The sequence below is a fragment of the Agelaius phoeniceus genome, chromosome 1 (assembly GCF_051311805.1).
Source record: "Agelaius phoeniceus isolate bAgePho1 chromosome 1, bAgePho1.hap1, whole genome shotgun sequence".
NCBI classification, from domain to species: Eukaryota; Metazoa; Chordata; class Aves; order Passeriformes; family Icteridae; genus Agelaius; species Agelaius phoeniceus.
The window spans coordinates 154,182,635-154,207,233 of NC_135265.1; the positions used below are offsets into that span (position 1 = coordinate 154,182,635).

The 24,599-nt window shown below is 53.3% G+C and overlaps 1 protein-coding gene and 7 pseudogenes across 1 annotated transcript; 4 read left to right on the forward strand and 4 right to left on the reverse strand.

The window, feature by feature from the left end:
* The first annotated feature begins 1,157 nt into the window (after positions 1–1,157).
* Positions 1,158–1,809, forward strand: LOC129127539 (feather beta keratin-like; annotated as a pseudogene).
* Positions 1,810–5,287: 3,478 nt separating this feature from the next.
* On the reverse strand, positions 5,288–5,962 carry LOC129129047 (feather beta keratin-like; annotated as a pseudogene).
* Positions 5,963–8,678: 2,716 nt separating this feature from the next.
* LOC129128759 (feather beta keratin-like) lies at positions 8,679–9,347 on the reverse strand (annotated as a pseudogene).
* Positions 9,348–10,614: 1,267 nt separating this feature from the next.
* Positions 10,615–11,273, forward strand: LOC129126788 (feather beta keratin-like; annotated as a pseudogene).
* A 3,071-nt stretch (positions 11,274–14,344) lies between these two features.
* On the forward strand, positions 14,345–14,650 carry LOC129125381 (feather beta keratin pseudogene; annotated as a pseudogene).
* Positions 14,651–17,565: 2,915 nt separating this feature from the next.
* Positions 17,566–18,223, reverse strand: LOC129127585 (feather beta keratin-like; annotated as a pseudogene).
* Positions 18,224–19,979: 1,756 nt separating this feature from the next.
* On the forward strand, positions 19,980–20,640 carry LOC129125856 (feather keratin 1-like). Its single transcript, XM_077191768.1, has 2 exons — positions 19,980–20,103; positions 20,279–20,640. Exons 1-2 carry the CDS (start codon positions 19,980–19,982, stop codon positions 20,638–20,640), a joined length of 486 nt encoding a protein of 161 aa, XP_077047883.1.
* Positions 20,641–23,548: 2,908 nt separating this feature from the next.
* LOC129123039 (feather keratin 1-like) lies at positions 23,549–24,209 on the reverse strand (annotated as a pseudogene).
* Between the last annotated feature and the right edge of the window lie 390 nt (positions 24,210–24,599).

Here is a 24,599-nt window from a genome sequence, read left to right on the forward strand (position 1 = left end):
CAGGATTGCTTCCCCATCCACAGCTGGGAAGGTCTGGTATACAAAAACACCTGGAGAGATGGCAACATGGTGGGGACGGAAACAATGGGATGAAAGGAGCAAACTCTCACAGGCAGCACTCCTGCAAAGCCCAGACCAGCCTGACAGAGCTGTGATGGCTTGGGGCTCATCTTCACAATGCAGCCCCAAACCACAGAACATGAGAGCCCTGGGGCAACCTCACTGAGGAGGTGGCTTTGGTCACGTCTTCACCTTGCCCTGACAAGGCCATCAACACCAGCATTTAACCTCTAATACTTGCATTTAAATATTGCCATCAAAGTCAGATGGACCAGACCTCGAGAAAATGGAATCGCAGAATTCTACAAAGGAATGCCAGCACCATGACATAGGAGGGAGGAGGAGCTCACTGATCATCCATTAGTAACAATTAGCTGTTACTAACAGGGACAAAATATTAAGACTTGTAGGTTTTAAATTATGAAACCTTGCGGCTTGAATGCGGAATAAGAGAATTCACATCACAGACCCACCTGGGCAAACATGGGCTTGTTGTTTGTTTATTGGATTCATGAATGAGGTCAAGGGATATGCATTAAATGACAGTGTATGCTGTTGTGTAGATTGCAGAAATCCAAATGGAACAAGTTCAGCCTGAACAGCCTCTGCTTTGCCAGATCCTCTCCCTTGATTCCATTCAAGAAACAAGGCCAGGAGCTCCCTTTCATTCATTAGGAAGTCCTCAAAGGCACCGGAATCCTGCCAAGTTATTGCAGAGTGACCTTCCCAGGAGCTCCACAGCAGCTCCCTCAGCATTCCTGGGTGCAGCACAATGACTGCTGGACATCCAGTGGCACAGAAGAGTCCCAGTCTTCACAAGGCACCCACAAACCACAGCACATGAGTACCACAAAATTACCTCACTGATGACACCGCATTTCTGCTGGGCTCTGGTTGTTTATTCAGCCCTCCCTGACACACATGGAACAATTAAATCAACCAACAACCCAAACAACAATTCTCACCCTAAAGCTGCCGCCAAGGTCAGATGGACACAGAGTCAAGAACAGGACATGGAATTGCAGAATTGCATAAAGGAAAACACTCCCCATCTCATGACTCACCAGGCTGGGCCAGCCAAGAGCTGCTGCCTCAAAATGCCCCAAGGCCATGGGACAAGGCTGTCCCGCCTCTCCAGGACCAGCATAAAAGCCGGCCCAGAGCCTCTCTCCCTCACACACTTCTCCTCAAGCCTTCTCCTGCTGACAACCAGGTGAGCCTCCATCCCCGGACTCTCTCGCCCCTGCCACCCTCGTCCTTCTCTCTCAGCACTTGGCCCCAGCCTCAGCAGCCCTCACACCTCCCCACAGCCCCACAACAGCCTCCACACTCCATCACCCTCCTGCCACTTGCACCCCCACACCCAGCCTCTCCCTCCTCTCTCTTCCAGGCACCCTCCACACCACACCCATGGCCTGCTACAACCGCTGCAGTCCCTGCGGACCCACCCCACTGGCCAACAGCTGCAACGAGCCCTGTGCCCTGCAATGCCAGGATTCCCGCGTCATCATCGACCCTTCCCCTGTGCTGGTCACCCTGCCAGGACCCATCATGACCTCCTTCCCCCAGAACACCGCCGTCGGATCCACCTCCTCAGCTGCTCTGGGCACTGAGCTCAATGCCCAGGGACAGCCCATCTCTGGCGGATTTGGTGGCTTTGGTGGCTTTGGCCTTGGCTATGGCCGTGGATTTGGCTATGGCCTGGGAGGCCTGGGCTGCTATGGCAGAAGGGGTGGCTACATCTGCTAAGGGCCCTCAGCACCACCCATGACACCACCAGCTCTGGCCTCTGCCAACAGCTCCTGCAAGAAAAGCACCTCGGCTGATGGTCACCGTGCTCTCATCTCACAACAGATTATTTCCACTTCTTTTTTCTGCCTCTTCATTCTTTCACATCAATAAAGTTTCCTGCTTTAAACCTTGGATGCCTCCTTATCTTTTTGTATTACAATTGTCTCACATCCTCACCCACTACATTCTAGAGCTGAACAAGCCACTGGGTGTGTGTGGAACAGGGCAACAACACTTTTGCTTGCATATAGCTCAAAACAACTAATAAGAAATTAGTTAGGAATAACTACAGGAATATCTAATAGGCATAGGAAGCACAGGAAGGGACATGTTGCTGTACATGTCACACGCCCTGCAAGCTTCTACACCAAAGTCTTGGGCACACAAGTTCTCTCCTTGGCACAAAAATGGAAAAGTCTCTCCATGCCAGTGCACACTTGACAAACTCTTCCTGACCAGGACTCCCCAGTCAGACTTTCCATTAAAGAGAGAAACAACATCAACCTCTTGGGCAGGAGCTCTGGAGTACAAGTGCTTCAACTGCCCTGCTCAAGCAAGACCACCAGGAGAACATTCCAGAACCATGGACAGGTCAGATTTGGATCTCCCAAGAGCGCAATTCCACCACCTCTTCCAATCTCTGATCATCCTCATAATGAAAGATTCTTGTCTTCTTTGCCCATGGAATTCCATCTCTTTTCACTTGTGCTCTTGCTGTCTTGCCCTGCACGTGTGCACAGCTGAGAACAGCCAGGCTCCCTTGTCTTCCTCCCCCTCCATAAGGGATTTGCACACACTGATGACACACCCCTGTCCATCCTTGTCCCCTGGCTGTCCCTGGCTCTCTCAGCCTCTCCTCTAGGAGAGTTCCCCCAGCCCCTTTAGAACATTGCTGACCCTGAAATGGTTTAGATTAATTAAATGTATTTCATTTTCAGACTGGGGAGCCCAGGACTGCTCATAACACCTCACATGGGATGTCACCAGCTTTCAAGAGACAGAAAGAGTCACCTCCCCCATCTCATCACAACACCTTCCCACTTCTTCCCTTGAACCTTGGGGTCCCTGTTCCCACCCAGGGACACCTCCTGGTCCATTTCTTCTCAACCACAACCACAAGAGAAGAAAATCAGAATTCCAATTGACTCTAAGACATTATTTCCTACGTGGGATGATTCCTACCAACAAACAGCCCTTGGCAGATCCCCTTGCTGAGCTCCAGCAGATGTCCAGGACCACTCAGGTTTCCAGTGTTGGCCAAAAAGATCCAACCCCTGGGCTAGAGCACTGTGGATTTGCTGCCATCTGGATTTGGGATGCTGACCACAAGCCTCTGGACCCAGCCCTTCAGAGCCTTCTCAGGCCACCACTCTGGGCACTGACACAACCTGGACGTGCCTGGGGTATTGTCAAGGATTATGCAATGCTCTCCTCCAACAACCCAGGGCAATGTCCAATCCTCTTTCTGACAACCAGACATTGCCCAGAGAAGTGACCTCTCGGGGCTTTTGCTGGTCAGAGTGACCCTGAGTTGCATTAGAAAGTCTCTTTTCCCAGCCCAGAATTTGAAGAAGGAGTCAGGACTCTTCAGTTCTTGTTCTCAAAGTTGGTCATTGTTTCTTGTCTATAAAATTCTTTCTCTTGGCCTGCCAAGGTCTGCTTAGCAGGAAAGACAGAGGCACTGGCCGCCACCTGGGCAGTGTTATCTTTTTTATACTAAAAACTACATGTACAATATTTACCATAACTTTCCAATACTTATCACGTATGTTAGACAGTGAGCTTCTACTCTAAACTAATCTAAAAGTGCCAACATCACAGCAGAAGGTGGAGGCCAAGAAGGAGAAAGGCTGGACACACCCAGATTCCTCCATCTTTCCCCCGAACCCTTATTTTAAAAACTCCAAAACATCTATTTTTCACCTTGTGACAAACTAATAATTATTCTACTTAGACTTTCGTGGCTTGCAGATCTTCATATAAGGTTGGTAACTTTTTCCATGGGTCATAGTCAAACCCACAGGTGTCTTGGGCTCTGTGCCAGGATCTCTGAGCCTCCTGACAGGGGTTTTGGCCATCCAGGACAGCCAGAGGGATGTCCTGAATTCCGACAGTGACCTCAGTCCTTAGCCCAAGGAATGACCCAAAAGACCCTGGATATCAAAGCTGTAAAAGCAAGAGGGGCACCAAGACACACACAAAGCTCAACCAACAGGAAAAAGATGGTTCAATGTCAGCAATTGCTAGCTGGGAGAAAAGCACGGAGGGACGGTATGTGACTGAAGGTACAACACCTCCTACTTGGCACAGCTGCAAAATGCAGATCAGCCTAATAGGGCTGCCAGAGAGTGGGGGCAACTCCTCCCCACACATCCACAAGCCACAGCACAGAAGCACCACGGGGTGACCAACTTACACCCCACTTCTCCAAGGATTTGGTCACATCTTGAGCCCACCCTGACAGAAGCCATAAATACCAGAATATGTTTTCTAAAACTCGCACTTAAAAGCTGCTGCCAGGGTGGGATGGACACAAATGTAAGAGAAGGACATGACACTGTGGATGTGGGGAAAGGCAAGGGATCCTCAGCTCATGACTTGCCAGGTATGGGTATCCATGAGAAGGAAGAAAAGGACCTGCTGAAGCAGACCTGTAGATGAACCTCAGAGATCATGAGGTGCTGAAACCAAAAGTGAACACAGAGACCATGAGGGGTTTGTGTCAGAGGCAGGCAAAGACCTGAAATTGAGTGTCCAGGCCTGATCTCAAGCAAGAGAGGGGTTTGGGTGGTGGAATGGAAGACCAAAGTGTGCTGGGGGTAGTGGAACTGGAGCAATATTTCCTAAGACAGGCCTTGGTGCACTTTTTCATCCACACCAACTGCCTGCACAAAGTTGCCTTAGCACTGAGTGAGACTGGAGGAGTTCTGAGAGAAGAAAGAAAGAGCCATGTGAGGTTGTGATGCAAGAAAACTTTATTGAGGATGAAGTGTAAAAACTCAGAAGCAGCCACTAGAAGGGAGCTGGTCTGGGTTGTGACCAGGGTGACAATCAGCAGAGTAGCTTTGCTTGGAGGTTTGGCCAGAGCATCAAGGCCTTCCTGCCCTGCACTGGGAGCAGCCCAATGGAGGTGCTCAATGGTCTCTGGCTTGGGGGAAGGGGATTGGAGCAGAGGGAACTGGACGGAGCTAAAGGGGCAATGCAGAGCACAGAGAGGGAGAAGAGGAGGAGGCAGATGAGCCAGGTTTGCAGGCATCGTGGGCTGGGCCCTTGGCTGCTGCCTTGCTTGGTGCTCTGAGAGCAGATGACGCCTTAAGCTGAAAGGAACTGGAAATACAGAGGCCACTTGAGAGCCTCGGTGCAGAGTGGAATCCTCCATGCCTGAGATGTGTTCCAGGGAGTGGGTGGTTGGTGTCAGGGGTGGTGCTGAGGGCCCTTAGCAGATGGAGCCACCCCTCCTGCCATAGCAGCTCAGGCCTCCCAGCCCATAGCCAAATCCACGGCCATAGCCAAGGCCAAAGCCACCAAAGCCACCAAATCCGCCAGAGATGGGCTGTCCCTGCACACTGAGCTCAGTGCCCAGAGCAGCGGAGGAGGTGGATCCGACGGCGGTGTTCTGGGGGAAGGAGGTCATGATGGGTCCTGGCAGGGTGACCAGCACAGGGGAAGGGTCGATGATGACGCGGGAATCCTGGCATTGCAGGGCACAGGGCTCGTTGCAGCTGTTGGCCAGCGGGGTGGGTCCGCAGGGACTGCAGCGGTTGTAGCAGGCCATGGGTGTGGTGTGGAGGGTGCCTGGAAGAGAGAGGGGTGAGGCAGGGCAGGGGTGTGGGGGTGCAAGGAGCAGTGATACAGGAGGGTGATGGAGTGTGGAGGCTGTTGTGGGGCTGTGGGGAGACGTGAGCACTGTTGAGGCTGGGGCTGAGCATGCTGGGAGAGAGGGATCAGGGATGGAGGAGCAGGAGGGTCAGGGGCTTGAGACTCACCTGGCTGTCAGCAGGAGCAGGAGGAGAAGGCTTGAGGAGAAGTGTGTGAGGGAGAGAGGCTCTGGGCTGGCTTTTATGCTGATCCTGGAGAGGTGGGACAGCCTTGTCCCATGGCCTTGGGGCATTTTTGAGTCAGCAGCTCTTGCCTGGCTTGCCAGGCATGAGGTCATGAGGTGGGGAGCTTTTCCTTTGTGATGTTCGGCAATTCCATGTCCTGCTCTTGAGTCTGTGTCCATCTGATCTTGGCAGCAATTTTCATGGGTTGGAATTTGGCAGGATTTCACTGTCAGATGTGTGTCAGGGAGGAATGTATAAACAAGAAGAGCCCTGCAGATCTGAAATGTCGTCAGATGTCACTTTGTGGCCCTTGGGTGTTGTGGTTTGTGGGTGCCTTGTGAAGACTGGGACTCTGTTTTGTGCTGCTGCATGTCCATCAGGCATTGTGCTGCACACAGGAATGCTGAGGAAGCTGCTGATGTCCTGGGAATGTTACTCTGGAACAGCTTGGAAAGGTCCCAGTGCCTGAGTGCCGTTTCTGATGGATGACAGAGAGCTCGTGGCCTTGTGTCTTGAATGGGATCACAAGATCTGGTAAACGAGAGGCTGTTCAGGCTGAACCTGTTCCATTTTTATGATCCACTTGGATTCCTCAAATTTTAATTCCAACACACTCTTACATGTAAAGCGTATTCCTTGACCTCATTCACAAATCCAATAACAAACAACAAACGAGGTCCGATCCCTTTGTTCCCAGGCTGTTTTGTGGTGTCAACTCCCTTATTCCGCATTCAGACCATCAGGTTTCACAATGATTTATATCCTGTAAATCACAATATTGTGTTCCTTTGAGCAAAACCCAGTAATTGCTACCTGATGGTCAGCGTGCTCCCCTTTCCCTCTCTGTTATGATGTGGGTGTGCCTTTATGGAATTCCACCATTCCACATCCTTCTCTTGAGGCCCTGTCCCTCTGACCTTGAGGGCAGCTTTTGGGTGTGAGTTATTGCTGTGTGAGGGTTGGTGGAATTTGGGAGGGTTGGCTCTGAAGGTGAGTGTCAGGGAGGGCTGAATAAACAACCAGAACTTTCGGGGAGGTGCGGTTGTCATCGGCAAGGTCACCCTGTGGCCCGGGTGTGCTGTGGTTTGTGGGTGTGCTGTGATGAGGAGCCCCATTCCCTGCCAGCCCTCTCAGGCTGCTCTGGCATTTGCGGCTGTGCTGGAGGTGCTGCCCCTTCCCTCACATTCCCTCCCTTCCCACCTTGATCCCACCTGGCTAAGCCTGACACTAGGCATGTCCCCTCCTGTGGACTGTGCTCTGTGGGTGTCTTAGTGCCCCTCTTGCCTTTAAGGTTTTGGTATCCAGGGCCTTTGGGGTCTTTGCTGGGGCTGAGTGCAAAGGGCGCAGCCACTTGGGATGGTCGGAAAGAGGATTTGGAGGTTGCTCAGGGTTGTTGGAGGAGAGCATTGCCTGATCCTCGACAACCAGGCAAGTCCGGTTTTTGTCAGTGGCCAGAGAAAGGTCTGAAGAACTGGACCCAGAGGCCTGTCCTAAAATCCAGATAGCAGCATGGCCCAGGAGTTGGATCCTTTTCAGCAACATCCGTGGTCCTGGCCATCTGCTGGAGCTCAGCAAGGGCATCTGCCCAGGGCTGTTTCTTGGCAGGAACGAGGATGTCATCCCAGGAAGGAAGGAAGATGTGGGTATCACTTGGAACAATGTCTTTCTTTTCCAAAAGGTCTTGGTGGTTGTGGGTGAGAAGAAATGGAGCTGGAGGTGTCCCTGAGCCCTTGTGGGAAAAGGGAAAACAAGGTTCCAGGAATGATATGGAAAAGTGTTGGGATGAGGCAGCCAGAGGTGTCTGTTGGTGTTTGCTCAGACCTGGTGAGGTCCCTTGTGAGGTGTTGTGGGCAGCTCTGGGCTGCCTGGTGAGATGAGCTCAGGGTCACCCAGATCCAAATGGGCCTGAAAGATGATTCCTAGATGAGAAACGGAGAGAGCCAGGGACAGCCAGGGGACAAGGATGGACAGGGGTGTGTCTTCAGTGTGTGCAAATCCCTGATGGTGGCGGATGAAGTCAAGGGATCCTGGCTCTTCTCAGCAGTGCACACGTGTGGGACAAGGCAGCGAGGGCACAAGTGAAAAGTGATGGAAGTCCAAAGTAGCCAAGAATCTTTTATCATAAGGATGATCAGAGATTGGAAGAGGTGGTGGCGTCTCAATCCTTGGAGATCCAAATCAGACCCGTCCATGGTTCTGGAATGTTCTCTTGTTGGTCTTGCTTGAGCAGGGCAGTTGCAGCGCTTGCACTCCAGAGCTCCTGCCCAAGAGTTTGATGTTGTTTCTCTCTTTGCTGGAAGGCTTAGGGAGTCTTGGGCAGGAAGAGTTTGTCAAGGGTGAATGGTCATGGAGTGACTTTTCCATTTTTGTGCCAAGGAGAGAACAGTTGTATCAAAGACTTTGGTGTAGCAGTTTGCAACGTGTGTGATATGTTCTGGAAGGCGTCCCCTCCTCTGCTTCCTATGCCAGACTTCATTGTTTACTTGTTTTGTACATGTTGGGAAAGTGTTGCTGTCCTGTTCAAGGTATCCTCAATGGTCTGTTGAGTTCTTGAATGCGGTGGGTGAGTATGTGCGACCATTAGAATGCAATAAGATAAGGAGACATTGCCAGTTTGATGCAGCAAAACTTTATTGATTAAAAAAATCTGAAAAGTCAGGCGAGAGAAGTGGAAACAATCTGTTGTGAGGTGAGAGTACGGTGACCATCAGCTGATTTGCTATGCTTGCAGGAATTGTGGCCACAGCATGAAGGTCACGGTGTCAGGGGTGGTGCTGAGGGCTCTTAGCAGATGTAGCCGCCCCTTCTGCCATAGCAGCCCAGACCTCCCAGCCCATAGCCAAATCCACGGCCATAGCCAAGGCCAAAGCCACCAAAGCCACCAAATCCACCAGAGATGGGCTGTCCCTGCACACTGAGCTCAGTGCCCAGAGCAGCGGAGGAGGTGGATCCGACGGCGGTGTTCTGGGGGAAGGAGGTCATGATGGGTCCTGGCAGGGTGACCAGCACAGGGGAAGGGTCGATGATGACGCGGGAATCCTGGCATTGCAGGGCACAGGGCTCGTTGCAGCTGTTGGCCAGCGGGGTGGGTCCGCAGGGACGGCAGAGGGTGTTGCAGGCCATGGGTGTGGTGTGGAGGGTCCCTGGAAGAGAGAGGGGTGAGGGAGGGCAGGGATGGTGAGGGGCAGGGATGCAGGAGGGTGATGGAGTGTGGAGGCAGTTCTGGGGCTGTGGGGAGGCGTGAGGGCTGTTGAGGCTGGGGCTGAGCGTGCTGGAAGAGAGGGGCCCGGGGTTGCAGGAGCAGGAGGGTCAGGGGCTTGAGGCTCACCTTGTTGTCCTCAGGAGCAGGAGGAGAAGGCTTGAGGAGAAGTGTGTGAGGGAGAGAGGCTCTGGGCCGGCTTTTATGCTGGTCCTGGAGAGGCTGGACAGCCTTGTCCCATGGCCTTGGGGCATTTTGCAGGCAGCAGCTCTTGGCTGGCCCAGCCTAGCATGGTGAGTCATGAGGTGGGGAGTGGTTTCATTCATGTCATTCTGCAATTCCATGTCATGCTCTTGAGTCTGGTTCTATCTGACCTTGTCGGCAGCTTTCATGACTTGCTGTTTGGGTAGATTTGATTGTTCCATGTGTGTCAGGGAGGAATGAATAAACAACCAGACCCCAGGACAGGTGCAATGTCATCATTGAGGTCATTCTACGGCACTTCTCTGCTGTGGTTTCTCAGTGCCTTGTGAAGATCCGGACTCTGTTGTATGCCACTGAATGTCCATCAGTGGTTGTGTCACCCAGGAATGCTGAGGGAGCTGCTGCAGAGCTCCTGGGGAGGTCAGTCTGCAATAACTTTTCAAGGTCTCAGTGCTTGGATGAAAGAGATCTCATGGTCTTGTGTCTTGAATGGGATCAACAGAGAGGAACTGGAAAAAAAGGGTCTGTTCAGGCTGAACTTGTTCGAGTGTTCTGGTTCATTTGGATTCCTTTAATTTGTACAACAGCATACACTGTTATATAAAGTGCATTTCTACACCTCATTCAGAAATCTAATATTGAGGGACAAACCTGGTCCGATCAGTTTCTTACCGCAGCTGGTCTGTGATGTCAATATCCACATTCTACATTGAAGCTGTCACGTTTCATAACTTTTATTCTGCAATTTTAATTTTGTGTTTCTGTTAGCAAAAGCCAATAATTGCTAGAAGAGGGTCGGCAAGGTCTTCTTCTCTCCCTGTCAATGTAGGGGCAAAAAACCAGGACAGGATTAGGAAAAGAAACAGAAGCAGGTGGAGGGCGGTGTCCATCCTGTCATGCACCATTTTTGGGGCTCCACAGTGGATCAAGGATCTGGACATGACTGTCCAAGAGCAGTGCAGGGAGATCATGACAATGATGGAACTGGAATATCCTTAAAACGAGAAGCTCAGAGAGATGACAATTCTTTGAGGCAGGAGGCAAGGATGTAGATGGGACATATGGTCAATATGCCATGGAATGATTTCAGTGATGATTTCCCAGTTCTGCAAAGCTTTGGTTGAATCTTCTGCATGTCCTGACACATGCTGTCACCAACGAGATAATGGTGACTAATTCTCTCCATTAAGAGTTGCCGCCACGGTCAAGTGGAAACTGCCCCAGCTGGTGGACATGGAGTTGAAGAGTTGCAGTGAAGCAAACATTGCCAATCTCATGACTCACCAGGCTGGGCCGGCCAAGAGCTGCTGCCTCAAAATGCCCCAAGGCCATGGGACAAGGCTGTCCCACCCCTCCAGGACCAGCATAAAAGCCGGCCCAGAGCCTCTCTCCCTCACACACTTCTGACGCCTTCTGCTCCTGCTCCTGCAGACAACCAGGTGAGTCTCACTCCCCTGACCCTCCTGATCCTGCACCCCTGGCCCCTCTCTTCCAGCACGCTCAGGCCCAACCTCAGCAGCCCGCACATATCCCCACATCCCCACAACAGCCTCCACACTCCCTCACCCCTCATGCATCCCCACACCGCTGCCCTACCACACGCTTTTTCTCTTCCAGGCACCCTCCACACCACACCCATGGCCTGCTACAACATCTGCAGTCCCTGCGGACCCACCCCGCTGGCCAACAGCTGCAACGAGCCCTGTGCCCTGCAATGCCAGGATTCCCGTGTCATCATCGACCCTTCCCCTGTGCTGGTCACCCTGCCAGGACCCATCATGACCTCCTTCCCCCAGAACACCGCCGTCGGATCCACCTCCTCGGCTGCTGTGGGCACTGAGCTCAGTGTGCAGGGACAGCCCATCTCTGGCGGATTTGGTGGCTTTGGTGGCTTTGGCCTTGGCTATGGCCGTGGATTTGGCTATGGGCTGGGAGGCCTGGGCTGCTATGGCAGAAGGGGCGGCTACATCTGCTAAGAGCCCTCAGCACATCCCCTGACACCACCAGCTCTGGCCTCTGCCAACAGCTCCTGCAAGCAAAGCAAATCAGCTGATGGTCACCGTACTCTCACCTCACAATAGATTATTTCCACTTCTTTCCCCTGCCTCTTCATTCTTTCATATCAATAAAATTTTCTTGCTTTAAACCTGGGATGCCCTGTTATTTTTTGTATTCCAATGGTATTACATCCTCGCCCACCACATTCTAGAGCTGAACAAGCCACTGGGTGTGTGTGGAACTGGGCAACAACACTTTTGCTTACATATAGCTCAAAACAACTAATAACAAATTAGTTAGGTATAACTCATAGGCATAGGAAGCAGAGGAGGGGACACCTTCCAGAACATGTCACACACCTTGCAAACTGCTACACCAAAGTCTTGGATACAACAGTTCTCTCCTTGACACAAAAATGGAAAAGTCACTCCATGACCATTCACCCTTGACAAACTCTTCCTGCCCAAGACTCCCTAAGCCTTCCAGCAAAGAGAGAAACAACATCAAACTCTTGGGCAGGAGCTCTGGAGTGCAAGTGCTTCAACTGCCCTGCTCAAGCATGACCAACAGGAGAACATTCCAGAACCATGGTCAGGTCAGATTTGGATCTCCCAAGAGTGCAATTCCACCACCTCTTACAATCTCTGATCATCCTTATGATAAAAGATTCTTATGTTCTTTGCCCATGGAATTCCATCTCTTTTCACTTGTGCCCTCGCTGTCTTGTCCCACACGTGTGCACTGCTGAGAAGAGCCAGGCTCCCTTGCCTCCATACCCCCACCATCAGGGATTTGCACACACTCATGACACACCCCTGTCCATCCTTGTCCCCTGACTGTCCCTGGCTCTCTCCGTTTCTCATCTAGGAATCATCTTTCAGGCCCATTTGGATCTGGGTGACCCTGAGCTCGTCTCACCAGGCAGCCCAGAGCTGCCCACAACACCTCCCATGGGACCTCACCAGTGCTGAGCAAACACCAACAGACACCTCTGGCTGTCTCATCCCAACACTTTTCCATATCATTCCTGGAACCTTGTTTTCCCTTTTCCCACAAGGGCACAGGGACACCTCCAGCTCCATTTCTTCTCACCCACAACCACCAAGACCTTTTGGAAAAGAAAGCCATTGTTCCAAGTGATACCCACATCTTCCTTCCGACCTGGGATGACATCCTCGTTCCTGCCAAGAAACAACCCTGGGCAGATGCCCTTGCTGAGCTCCAGCAGATGGTCAGGACCACGGATGTTGCTGAAAAGGATCCAACTCCTGGGCCGTGCTGCTATCGGGATTTTAGGACAGGCCTCTGGGTCCAGTTCTTCAGACCCTTCAGAGGGCACTGACACCACCTGGATGTGTCTGGTTGTCCAGGATCAGGCAATGCTCTCCTCCAACAATCCTGAGCAACCTCCAAATCCTCTTTCCGACCATCCCAAGTGGCTGCACCCTTTGCACTCAGCCCCAGAAAAGACCCCAAAGGCCCTGGATACCAAAACCTTAAAGGCAAGAGGGCCACTAAGGCACCCTCAGAGTGCAGTCCACAGGAGGGGACCGGCCTAGTGTCAGGCTTAGCCAGGTGGGATCAAGGTGGGAAGGGAGGGAATGTGAGGGAAGGGGCGGCACCTCCAGCACAGCCGCAAATCCCAGAGCAGCCTGAGAGGGCTGGCAGGGAATGGGGCTCCTCATCACAGCACACCCACAAACCACAGCACACCCGGGCCACAGGGTGACCTTGCCGATGACAACCGCACCTCCCCAAAGTTCTGGTTGTTTATTCAGCCCTCCCTGACACTCACCTTCAGAGCCAACCCTCCCAAATTCCACCAACCCTCACGCAACAATAACTCACACTCAAAAGCTGCACTCAAGGTCAGAGGGATAGGGCCTCAAGGGAAGGATGTGGAATGGTGGAATTCCATAAAGGCACACCCACATCATGACAGAGAGGGAAAGGGGAGCACGCTGACCATCAGGTAGCAATTACTGGGTTTTGCTCAAAGGAACACAATATTGTGATTTACAGGATATAAATCATTGTGAAACCTGATGGTCTGAATGCGGAATAAGGGAGTTGACACCACAAAACAGCCTGGGAACAAAGGGATCGGACCTCGTTTGTTGTTTGTTATTGGATTTGTGAATGAGGTTAAGGAATACGCTTTACATGTAAGAGTGTGTTGGAATTAAAATTTGAGGAATCCAAGTGGATCATAAAAATGGAACAGGTTCAGCCTGAACTGCCTCTGGTTTACCAGATCTTATGATCCCATTTAATACACAAGACCAAGAGCTCGCTCTCATTCACCAGGAACAGCTCCCAGGCACTGGGACCTTTCCAAGCTGTTCCACAGTGACATTCCCAGGACATCAGCAGCTTCCTCAGCATTCCTGGGTGCAGCACAATGCCTGATGGACATGCAGCAGCACAAAACAGAGTCCCACTCTTCACAAGGCACCCGCAAACCACAGCACACAAATGCCACAACGTGACATCACTTGATGACATTGCAGATCTGCAGGGCTCTGGTTGTTAATTCATTCCTCCCTGACACACATCTGACAGAGAAATCCTGACAAATTCCAACAGATTAAAGCTGCCGCCAAGATCAGATGGACACAGACTTAAGAGCAGAACCAGGAATTGCCGAACATCACAAAGGAAAATACTCCCCAACTCATGACCTCATTCCAGGCTGGGCCAGGATAGAGTTACTGCCTCAAAAATGCCCCAAGGCCATGGGACAAGGCTGTCCCACCTCTCCAGGATCAGCATAAAAGACGGCGCAGAGCCTCTCTCCCTCACACACTCATCCAGACTTCTGCTTCTGCTGACAACCAGGTGAGCCTCAAACCCCTGACCCTCCTGCCCCTGCACCCTTGGCCCCTCTCTTCCAGCACACTCAGCCCCAGCCTCAACAGCCCTCACGCCTCCCCACAGCCCCACAACAGCCTCCACACACCCTCACCCTCCTGCATCACTGCCCCTCACACCCCCACACCCCTCTCACACCACACTCCTCTCTCTTCCAGGCACCCTCCACACCACACCCATGGCCTGCTACAACCGCTGCAGTCCCTGCGGACCCACCCCGCTGGCCAACAGCTGCAACGAGCCCTGTGCCCTGCAATGCCAGGATTCCCGCGTCATCATCGACCCTTCCCCTGTGCTGGTCACCCTGCCAGGACCCATCATGACCTCCTTCCCCCAGAGCACCGCCGTTGGATCCACCTCCTCGGCTGCTCTGGGCACTGAGCTCAATGCCCAGGGACAGCCCATCTCTGGCGGATTTGGTGGCTTTGGCTACGGCCTGGGAGGCCTGGGCTGCTATGGCAGGAGGGGCGGCTACATCTGCTAAGGGCCCTCAGGTCCACCCCTGACACCAACCACCCACTCCCGGGAACTCATCTCAGGCATTAAGGACACATCTCTTGGCCAAGGCCTCAAACAGGCTCAGCAATTCCAGTTCCTTTGATGCCTTAAGGCTTCTCCTGCTCTCAAGGCACCGGGCAAGGCAGCTGCCAAGGGGCCAGCCTGGGCTGCCTGCAAACATGGCCCATCTGCCTCTGGCTCTTCTCCCACTCCTTTTCAGCTCTATCCAGTCCCCTCTTCTGCAAATCCCTTCTCCCCACCCAGAGGCCATTGTGAACCTTCACCATCCGGCTGCTTCTTCTCTGGAGCAGGAAGGCCTTGCCACTCTGGCCAAACCACTGCAATCAAAGGACCTTGGCTGGTGCTCACCCTACTCGTCCTTCAGACCAGCTCCCTTCTACCAGCTGCTCCTGACCTCTCACTGTTCTTTTGCCTCAATAAAATTCTCTTGCCTTGCAACAAGAGACGTCTCCTTACACTTCCTTCTGGCTAAGGTGTGCCAACAACACTTGGCACAAATCCGTGTCACTAAACGCCATTTGTTGAGGGTGCAAATTGCACCAACACCTCTCTTGAAATTGGTTCTGCAGTTCCACTACTCACTGGGACACACTGACACACTTTGTGGCCATCACACAGAAGAATTTCACTTGCTTAATCTCGGCCTGGACACACCAATGCAGGTCTATCCTTGATTCTGGCACAAGCCCCTCATGGGTGCTGTGCTCATTTTGGCTGGACATTGTTTGCTCCAGACCCTCATCATCTTCCAGCCCCATTTACAGATCCGCTCAACCTGCTTCATGTCTCCCTTATTTTCATGTCCCAGAGTTGAACACAAATTTCCAATCCACATCAAATAGGGAGAGGGGCAGAATTTCCCCCCCATTCACCTTCTGCCCATGCCGTGGACATGAGCCCAGGACATGGGGAGTTTCTGGTCAGCTCGTTCACGTCGTGGGGCAGCTCCAGTTCTTCACCCGCCAACACTCCAAGGCTTTCTCCTCTCGACTGCTCTCAATCCAATCATCATCAAGTCTACAGCCATCTTTGGAATTGCCTCCAACCACATGCAGGACCTTGCACTTGGCCTTGTTCAGCTTCATGAAAATGACAATATCCCACATTCCCAACCTGGTCCAGCCCCTCTGAATGCCATCCCTTCCCTCCAGACAACCAACCCCACCACTCAGCTTCAAGTGGTCCCTGCTTTTGCTGATCACCCCACTACATCCCAGCACCCTGATTTCTGACAGTGATTCATAATTTTAACAATCCCAGCATGAATCTTTCTGGGTCACCGCTCATCCCCATTCTCCACACAGGGACGTGGAGCCACTGACCACAAATCTCTGAGTGACACCATCCTGCCCACTCCTTATCCACCAAATGCTCCAACCAACATCCACATCTCTCCAGCTTGGAGAAGGGGATGTTGTCTGGCACAGGAACAAAGGACTTGCACAACTCCAGGTGCAGGATACTGGCATCTCTTCCCTCATCCACCCATTTTGGGGTGAATACCAACTCATCAAAGCTGCTGCCAAGGTCAGAAGGGCACGGCCTCAAGAGCAGGACACGGGATTGCGGAGCTGTGGGGAAGCAAAGCGTTCCCAACCTCGTCACTCACCAGGCTGTGCCAGGCAAGAGCAGCTGGCCTGGAAAATGCCCCAATGTCATGGACAATGGCTGTCCAAAACCTTCAGCCATGGATCATCCTTGAGGCCGTGCTCTGGATATCCCTCACCTGAGTCTCGTCTTTCTTGTTCCCAGTAACCCAGAGATTTTCAGAGTTCTCCAAAATCATCCGAGATGAGCAGGGGCAGAATCTGCTGCACCTGGATTGGAGCAATCCCAACCATGCAGGATAAAGGCTGGGGGATGAGGGGACTGAGCCCAAGGAGGAGCACTTGGGCTGCTGGTGGATGAAGTATTGGACATTCCCTGCCATGGGAATGCACCACACAGAAACCCCTCTGTGTCCTGGGCTCATCCCCAGAGCGTGGGTGGCTTGTGAGGGGGGGATTCTGCTCCTCTGCTCATCTCTGGTGAGACTGGAGATGTGAGTTCAGCTCTGGGACCTGGAAAAAAGGAAGACATGGACCTGCTCAGCCAGAGCTGTAGATCACCCGAAAATGACAGGCAGGGGCAACGGGAGTCCAGAAAAATTGCACACACCACCCACAAGGGGCTTGTGCCAGGGGCAGGGATAGACCTGCATTGGGGTGTCCAGGTTTGTGGTTAAAAAGCTGAAGGGTTCGTGTGATAACGCACTGGAAGTGCAAAATATGGCCCTGAGTAGTGGAACTGCAGAAATAATACCTAAGAGTAATCTTGGTGCATGTTTTAACCAACCCCAGTGGCCTTTACAAGCCTGGCTTAGTGCTGAGTGAGACTGGAGGAAGCTTGGGAGAAGAAAGAAGGAGTCACCTGAGGTAGTGATGCAAGAAACCTTTATTGAGGTAGAAGAGTGAAAACTCAGGAGCAGCCAGTGGAAGGGAGCTGGTCTGAGGTGCAAGGAGGGCCAGCATCAGCCAAGGCCCCTTCCTTTGGCGAGGTTTGGCCAGAGCATCGAGGCTTTCCTGCCCTGCCATGGGAGCAGCACAATGGCGGAGGTGCCCGATGGCCTCTGGCTTGGGAGAAGGGGTTTGTCCAGAGGGGGCTGGACAGAGCTGAAGGGTCCTTGCAGAGCAGGGAGGAGGAGAAGAGCAGGAGGCAGATGGGCCATGTTTGGGGACAGCCTGGGCTGCCCCCTTGGCTGCTGCCTTGCTTGGTGCCTTGAGAGCAGGAGCTGGAAGAGCTGAGTCTGCTTGAGAGCCTTGTCCCAGAGATCCGTCCTCAATGCCTGAGATGAGTTCCAGGGAGTCACTGGTTGGTGTCAGGGGTGGGGCTGAAGGCCCTTTAGCAGATGTAGCCACCCCTTCTGCCATAGCAGCCCAGGCCTCCCAGGCCGTAGCCAAATCCACGGCCATAGCCAAGGCCGTAGCCAAAGCCACCAAATCCGCCAGAGATGGGCTGTCCCTGCACACTGAGCTCAGTGCCCACGGCAGCCGAGGAGGTGGATCCGACGGCGGTGTTCTGGGGGAAGGAGGTCATGATGGGTCCTGGCAGGGTGACCAGCACAGGGGAAGGGTTGATGATGACGCGGGAATCCTGGCATTGCAGGGCACAGGGCTCGTTGCAGCTGTTGGCCAGCGGGGTGGGTCCGCAGGGACTGCAGATGTTGTTGCAGGCCATGGGGGTGGTGTGGAGAGTGCCTGGAAGAGAAGGAGGTAATGCAGAGCAGGGGTGAGGGTTGCAACGGGTAGTCATGGAGTGTGGAGGCTGTTGTGGGGCTGTGGGGAGGCGTGAGGGCTGCTGAGGCTGGGGCTGAGTGTGCTGGAAGAGAGGGGCCAGGGGTGCAGGGGCAGGAGGGTCAGGGGAGTGAGGCTCACCTGGTTCCTGGAAGAAGCAGCAGGAGAAGGAGTCAGGAGAAGTGTGTGAGGGAGAGAGGCTCTGGGCCAGCTTTTATGCTGATCCTGGAGGGGTGGGACAGCCTTGTCCCATGGCCATGGGGCATTTTGAGGCAGCAGGTCTTGCCTGGCCCAACCCGGTGACTCCTGAGATGGGGTGTGGTTTCATTCATGCAATTGTGCAATTCCATGTCCTGCTCTTGAGGCCATGTCCATCTGACCTTGGAGGCAGCCTTCTGTCAGGAGCTGGTATTTGGGAGGATTTGGTTGTTCATTTGTCAAGGAAGATTGAATAAGCAACCTCAGCCCTGGAGATTTGCAATCTCATCAGTGAGGCCATTCTGTGGTGTAACTCATGTGCTCTGGTTGCTTGGTGCCTTGTGAAGACTGGGACTCTGTTCTCTGCCATTGGATGTCCATCAGTCTTTTTGTTGCACCCAGGAATGCTGCGGGAGCTGCTTCTGTCCTGGGGAGGTCACTCTGCTAAATCTTGGAAGATTTTGTGCCTGGGCGTGTTTCCTGATGGAGGACAGAGAGCTCCTGGCCTTGTGTCTTGAATGGGGTCAGGGGAGAGGATCTGGAAAAAGTGAGGCTGTTCAGGCTCTATGTGTTACAGTGCGATGGTCCATTTGGATTTCCTAAATTTAAACAACAACCTAATCTGTCTTTTAAAATGTATTTCTTGACCTCTGACAGAAATTTAAGAAATAAACAACAAATGGAGCCCATCCCTTTGCTCCCAGGCTGGTCCGTGACGTCAATTCGTTTATTCCGCATTCAAGCCGTAAGGTTTCACAATTTATATCCTCTTAGTTTTGGTATTATGTTCCTCATAGCAAATACCTATTAATTACTAATGGATGCACAACAACCTCCTCTTTCCTTCACTGCCATTATTTGGGCACTTCTTTGTGGAATTCTCAGATTCCACGTCCTTCTCTTGAGGCCGTGCCCATCTCACCTTGGCGACAGCCTTTAAGTGTGCCTTTTGGAGATGACATTTTGGTGTTCTGGGTGCAGCATGAAGAGGTGACCAAAGCTTTGGAGAACTGAGGCTGCCCTGCAGCACTACCTTGCCGTGGTCTGTGGCTGTGTTGGGGAAAGTTCCCCCAGCCTCTCTCGGCCCTGACAAGCTGCTCTGGGCTTTGCTGCTGTTCCAGGTACCTGGTGTTGCCCCTTCCACCCCATTCCCTCTCTCCACACAGTTTCCCCAGCTGTCAAAGCCTGACTGGAGACATCACCTTTACCATCAGTCATGCTCTGAGGGTGCCTTGCTGTCCCCTCTTGGCTGGAAGTTTTACATGATGGAAGGATTTGATATTCACGGCTTTTGGGACCTTTACATGGGATGAGTGTCAAGAAGCAAGATCACTTCCCTGGGCAATGTCTGATTGACAGAAAGAGGGTTTGGAAATTGTCCAGGGTTTTTGGAGTGAGTATTGCACAATCCTCAATAACCCAGGCAAATCCAGGTGTCCAGTGTGGTGGCCTGAGAAGGATCTGAATGGCAGGGCCCAGAAGGTTGAGGTCTGGGATGTCCTTCAAACAGGCAGAAGCTGAGAGAGCTGGGAGCTCTTTCAGGCAGGAGGCAAGAATGCAAATGGGACATGTTCCCAATTTGCCATGGAATCACCTCGGATGACACCCGAGTTCTCCTCAGCTTTGGCTGAACCTTCTACGTGCCCTGACACGCCCCACCAACAGCCACACACTGGTCTCTAATTCTGGCAGTTCAGAGGAGCCGCCAAGGTCAGATGGACACAGCCCCAAGGGAAGGACATGAAACTGCACAACTCCAGGAAGGAAAACACTCCCCACCTCAGGAATCACCAGCCTGGGCCAGCCAAGAGCTGCTGCCTCAAAATGCCCGAAGGCCATGGGACAAGGCTGTCCCACCCCTCCAGGATCAGCATAAAAGCCAGCCCAGAGCCTCTCTCCCTCACACACTTCTCCAGAGTCCATCTGCTCCTGCTTCTTCCAAGAACCAGGTGAGTCTCAAACCCCTGACCCTCCTGCCCCTGCACCCCTGGCCCCTCTCTTCCAGCACACTCAGCCCCAGCCTCAGCAGCCCTCACGCCTCCCCACAGCCCCACACCAGCCTCCACACTCCATCACTACCCCTTGCAACCCTCACCCCTGCTCTGCATTACCTCCTTCTCTTCCAGGCACCCTCCACACCACACCCATGGCCTGCAACACCCTCTGCAGTCCCTGCGGACCCACCCCGCTGGCCAACAGCTGCAACGAGCCCTGTGCCCTGCAATGCCAGGATTCCCGAGTTGTTATCCAGCCTTCCCCTGTGCTGGTCACCCTGCCAGGACCCATCATGACCTCCTACCCCCAGAACACCGCCGTCGGATCCACCTCCTCGGCTGCCGTGGGCACTGAGCTCAGTGTGCAGGGACAGCCCATCTCTGGCGGATTTGGTGGCTTTGGTGGCTACGGCCTTGGCTATGGCCGTGGATTTGGCTACGGCCTGGGAGGCCTGGGCTGCTCTGGCAGGAGGGGCGGCTACATCTGCTAAGGGCCCTCAGCACCACCCCTGACACCAACCACCCACTCCCTGGAACTCATCTCAGGCATTGAGGACGGATCTCTGGGCCAAGGCTCTCAAACGGGCTCAACAATTCCAGTTCCTTTGATGCCTTAAGGCATCTCCTGCTTTCAGGGCTCCAAGTATGGCAGCTGCCAAGGGGCCTGCCTGGGCTGTCTGCAAACATGGCCCATCTGCCGCTGGCTCTTCTCCCACTCCTTTTCAGCTCTATGCAATCCCCTCTTCTGCAAATCCCTTCTCCCTACCCAGACCATTGTGAACCTTCACCATCCGGCTTCTTCTTCTCTGGAGCAGGAAGGCCTTGACGCTCTGGCCAAACCACTGCAATCAAAGGGCCTTGGCTGATGGTCGGCCTACTCGTCCCTCAGACCAGCTCCCTTCTACCAGCTGCTCCTGACCTCTCACTGTTCTTTTGCCTCAATAAAATTCTCTTGCCTTGACACACCAGACGTCTCCTTCAACTTCCTTCTGGCAAAGGTGTGCCAACAACACTTGGCACAAATCCGTGTCACTACACGCCATTTGGTGAGGCTGCAAATTGCACCAACACCTCTCTTGCAATGGGTTCTGCAGTTCCACTGCCCACTGGGACACACTGACACACTTTGTGGCCATCACACAGAAGAATTTCACTTGCTGAATCCCTGGACACACCAATGCAGGTCTATCCTTGATTCTGGCACAAGCCCCTCATGGGTGCTGTGTTCATTTGGGCTGGACATTGTTTGCTCCAGACCCTCATCATCTTCCAGCCCCATTTACAGATCCACTCAACCTGCTTCATGTCTCCCTTATTTTCATGTCCCAGAGTTGAACACAAATTTCCAATCCACCCCAAACACGGAGAGGGGCAGAATTTCCCCCCGCCTTCACCTTCTGCCCATGCCGTGGACATGAGCCCAGGACATGGGGAGTTTCTGGTCAGCTCGTTCACGTGGTGGGGCAGCTCCAGTTCTTCACCCACCAACACTCCAAGGCTTTCTCCTCTCGACTGCTCTCAATCCAATCATCATCAAGTCTACAGCCATCTTTGGAATTGCTCCAAACCACATGCAGCACCTTGCGCTTGGCCTCGTTCAGCTTCATGAAAATGACAATATCCCACATTCCCAACCTGGTCCAGCCCCTCTGAAGGACATCCCTTCCCTCCAGACAACCAACCCCACCACTCAGCTTGGAGTGGTCCCTGCTTTTGCTGATCACCCCACTACATCCCAGCACCCTGATTTCTGACAATGATTCAAAATTTTAACAATCCCAACATGAGTCTTTCTGAGTCACCACTCATCCCCGCTCTCCACACAGGGACATGGAGCCATTGACCACAACTCTCTGAGTGACACCATCCCGCCCACTCCTTATCCACCAAATGGTCCAACCAACATCCACATCTCTCCAGCTTGGAGACAAGGATGTTGTCTGGCACAGGAATAAAGGACTTGCACAACTCCAGGTGCAGGATACCGGCACCTCTTCCCTCATCCACCCATTTTGGGGCGAATGCCAACTCATCAGAGCTGCTGCCAAGGTCAGAAGGGCACAGCCTTGAGAGAAGGACACGGGATTGCAGAGCTGTGGGAAGCAAAGCGTTCCCAACCTCGTCACTCACCAGGCTGTGCCAGGCAAGAGCAGCTGGCCCGGAAAATGCCCCAATGTCATGGGCAATGGCTGTCCACAACCTTCAGCCATGGATCATCCTCAAGGCCGTGCTCTGGATATCCCTCACCTGAGTCTTGTCTTCCTTGTTCCCAGTAACCCAGAGATTTACAGAGTTCTCCAAAATCATCAGACAAGACCAGAGGCAGAATCTGCTGCACCTGGATTGGAGCAATCCCAAGCATGCAGGATAAAGGCTGGGGGATGAGGGGATTGAGCCCAAGGAGGAGCACTTGGGCTGCTGGTGGATGAAGTATTGGACATGCCCTGCCATGGGAATGCACCAAACAGAAACCCCTCTGTGTCCTGGGCTCATCCCCAGAGCATGGGTGGCAGGTGAGGGGGGGATTCTGCTCCTCTGCTCCACTCTGGTGAGACTGGAGATGTGAGTTCAGCTCTGGGACCTGGAAAAAAGGAAGACATGGACCTGCTCAGCCAAAGCTGGAGATCACCCGAAAATGACAGGCAGGAGCAACGGGAGTCCAAAAAAATTGCAGACAGCACCCACGAGGGGCTTGTGCCAGAGGCAGGGATAGATCTGCATTGGGGTGTCCAGGTTTGTGTTTCAATAGCTGAAGGGTTCATGTGATAACGCACTGGAAGTGCAAAATATGGCCGTGAGTAGAGGAACTGCACAAATAATACCTAAGCGTGATCTTGGTGCATTTTTTAACCATCCCATGTGGACGCTACAAGCCTGGCTTAGTGCTGAGTGAGACTGGAGGAAGCTTGGGAGAAGAAAGAAGGAGTCACCTGAGTCAGTGATGCAAGAAACCTTTATTGAGGTAGAAGAGTGAAAACTCAGGAGCAGCCAGTGGAAGGGAGCTGGTCTGAGGTGCAAGGAGGGCCAGCATCAGCCAAGGCCCCTTCCTTTGGTGAGGTTTGGCCAGAGCATCGAGGCTTTCCTGCCCTGCCATGGGAGCAGCACAATGGCGGAGGTGCCCGATGGCCTCTGGCTTGGGAGAAGGAGTTTGTCCAGAGGGGGCTGGACAGAGCTGAAGGGTCCATGGAGAGCAGGGAGCAGGAGAAGAGCAGGAGGCAGATGGGCCATGTTTGGGGACAGCCTGGGCTGCCCCTTGGCTGCTGCCTTGCCTGGTGCCCTGAGAGCAGGAGCTGGAAGAGCTGAGTCTGCTTGAGAGCCTTGTCCCAGAGATCCGTCCTCAATGCCTGAGATGTGTTCCAGGGAGTGGGTGGTTGGTGTCAGAGGTGGTGCTGAGGGCCTTTAGCAGATGTAGCCGCCCCTTCTGCCATAGCAGCCCAGGCCTCCCAGGCCATAGCCAAATCCACGGCCATAGCCAAGCCCAAAGCCACCAAAGCCACCAAATCCACCAGAGATGGGCTGTCCCTGCACACTGAGCTCAGTGCCCACGGCAGCCGAGGAGGTGGATCCGACGGCGGTGCTCTGGGGGAAGGAGGTCATGATGGGTCCTGGCAGGGTGACCAGCACAGGGGAAGGCTGGATAACAACTCGGGAATCCTGGCATTGCAGGGCACAGGGCTCGTTGCAGCTGTTGGCCAGCGGGGTGGGTCCGCAGGGACTGCAGATGTTGTTGCAGGCCATGGGGGTGGTGTGGAGGGTGCCTGGAAGAGAAGGAGGTAATGCAGAGCAGGGGTGAGGGTTGCAACGGGTAGTGATGGAGTGTGGAGGCTGTTGTGGGGCTGTGGGGAGGCCTGAGGGCTGCTGAGGCTGGGGCTGAGTGTGCTGGAAGAGAGGGGCCAGGGGGGCCGGGGCAGGAGGGTCAGGGGAGTGAGGCTCACCTGGTTCTTGGAAGAAGCAGCAGGAGAAGGAGTCGGGAGAAGTGTGTGAGGGAGAGAGGCTCTGGGCCGGCTTTTATGCTGATCCTGGAGGGGTGGGCCAGCCTTGTCCCATGGCCTTGGGGCATTTTGAGGCAGCAGCTCTGGCCTGGCCCAGCAGGGTGATTGATGAGTTGGGGAGTGGTTTCATTCATGCAATTGTGCAATTCCATGTGAGGCCATGTCCATCTGACCTTGGAGGCAGCCTTCTGTCAGGAGCTTGTATTTGGGAGGATTTGGTTGTTCATTTGTCAAGGAAGATTGAATAAGCAACCTCAGCCCTGGAGATCTGCAATCTCATCAGTGAGGCCATTCTGTGGTGTAACTCATGTGCTCTGGTTGCTTGGTGCCTTGTGAAGACTGGGACTCTGTTATCTGCCTTTGGATGTCCAGCAGTCATTCTGTTGCACCCAGGATTGCTGAGAGAGCTGCTTCTGTCCTGAGGAGGTCACTCTGCAAAATCTTGGAAGATTTTGTGC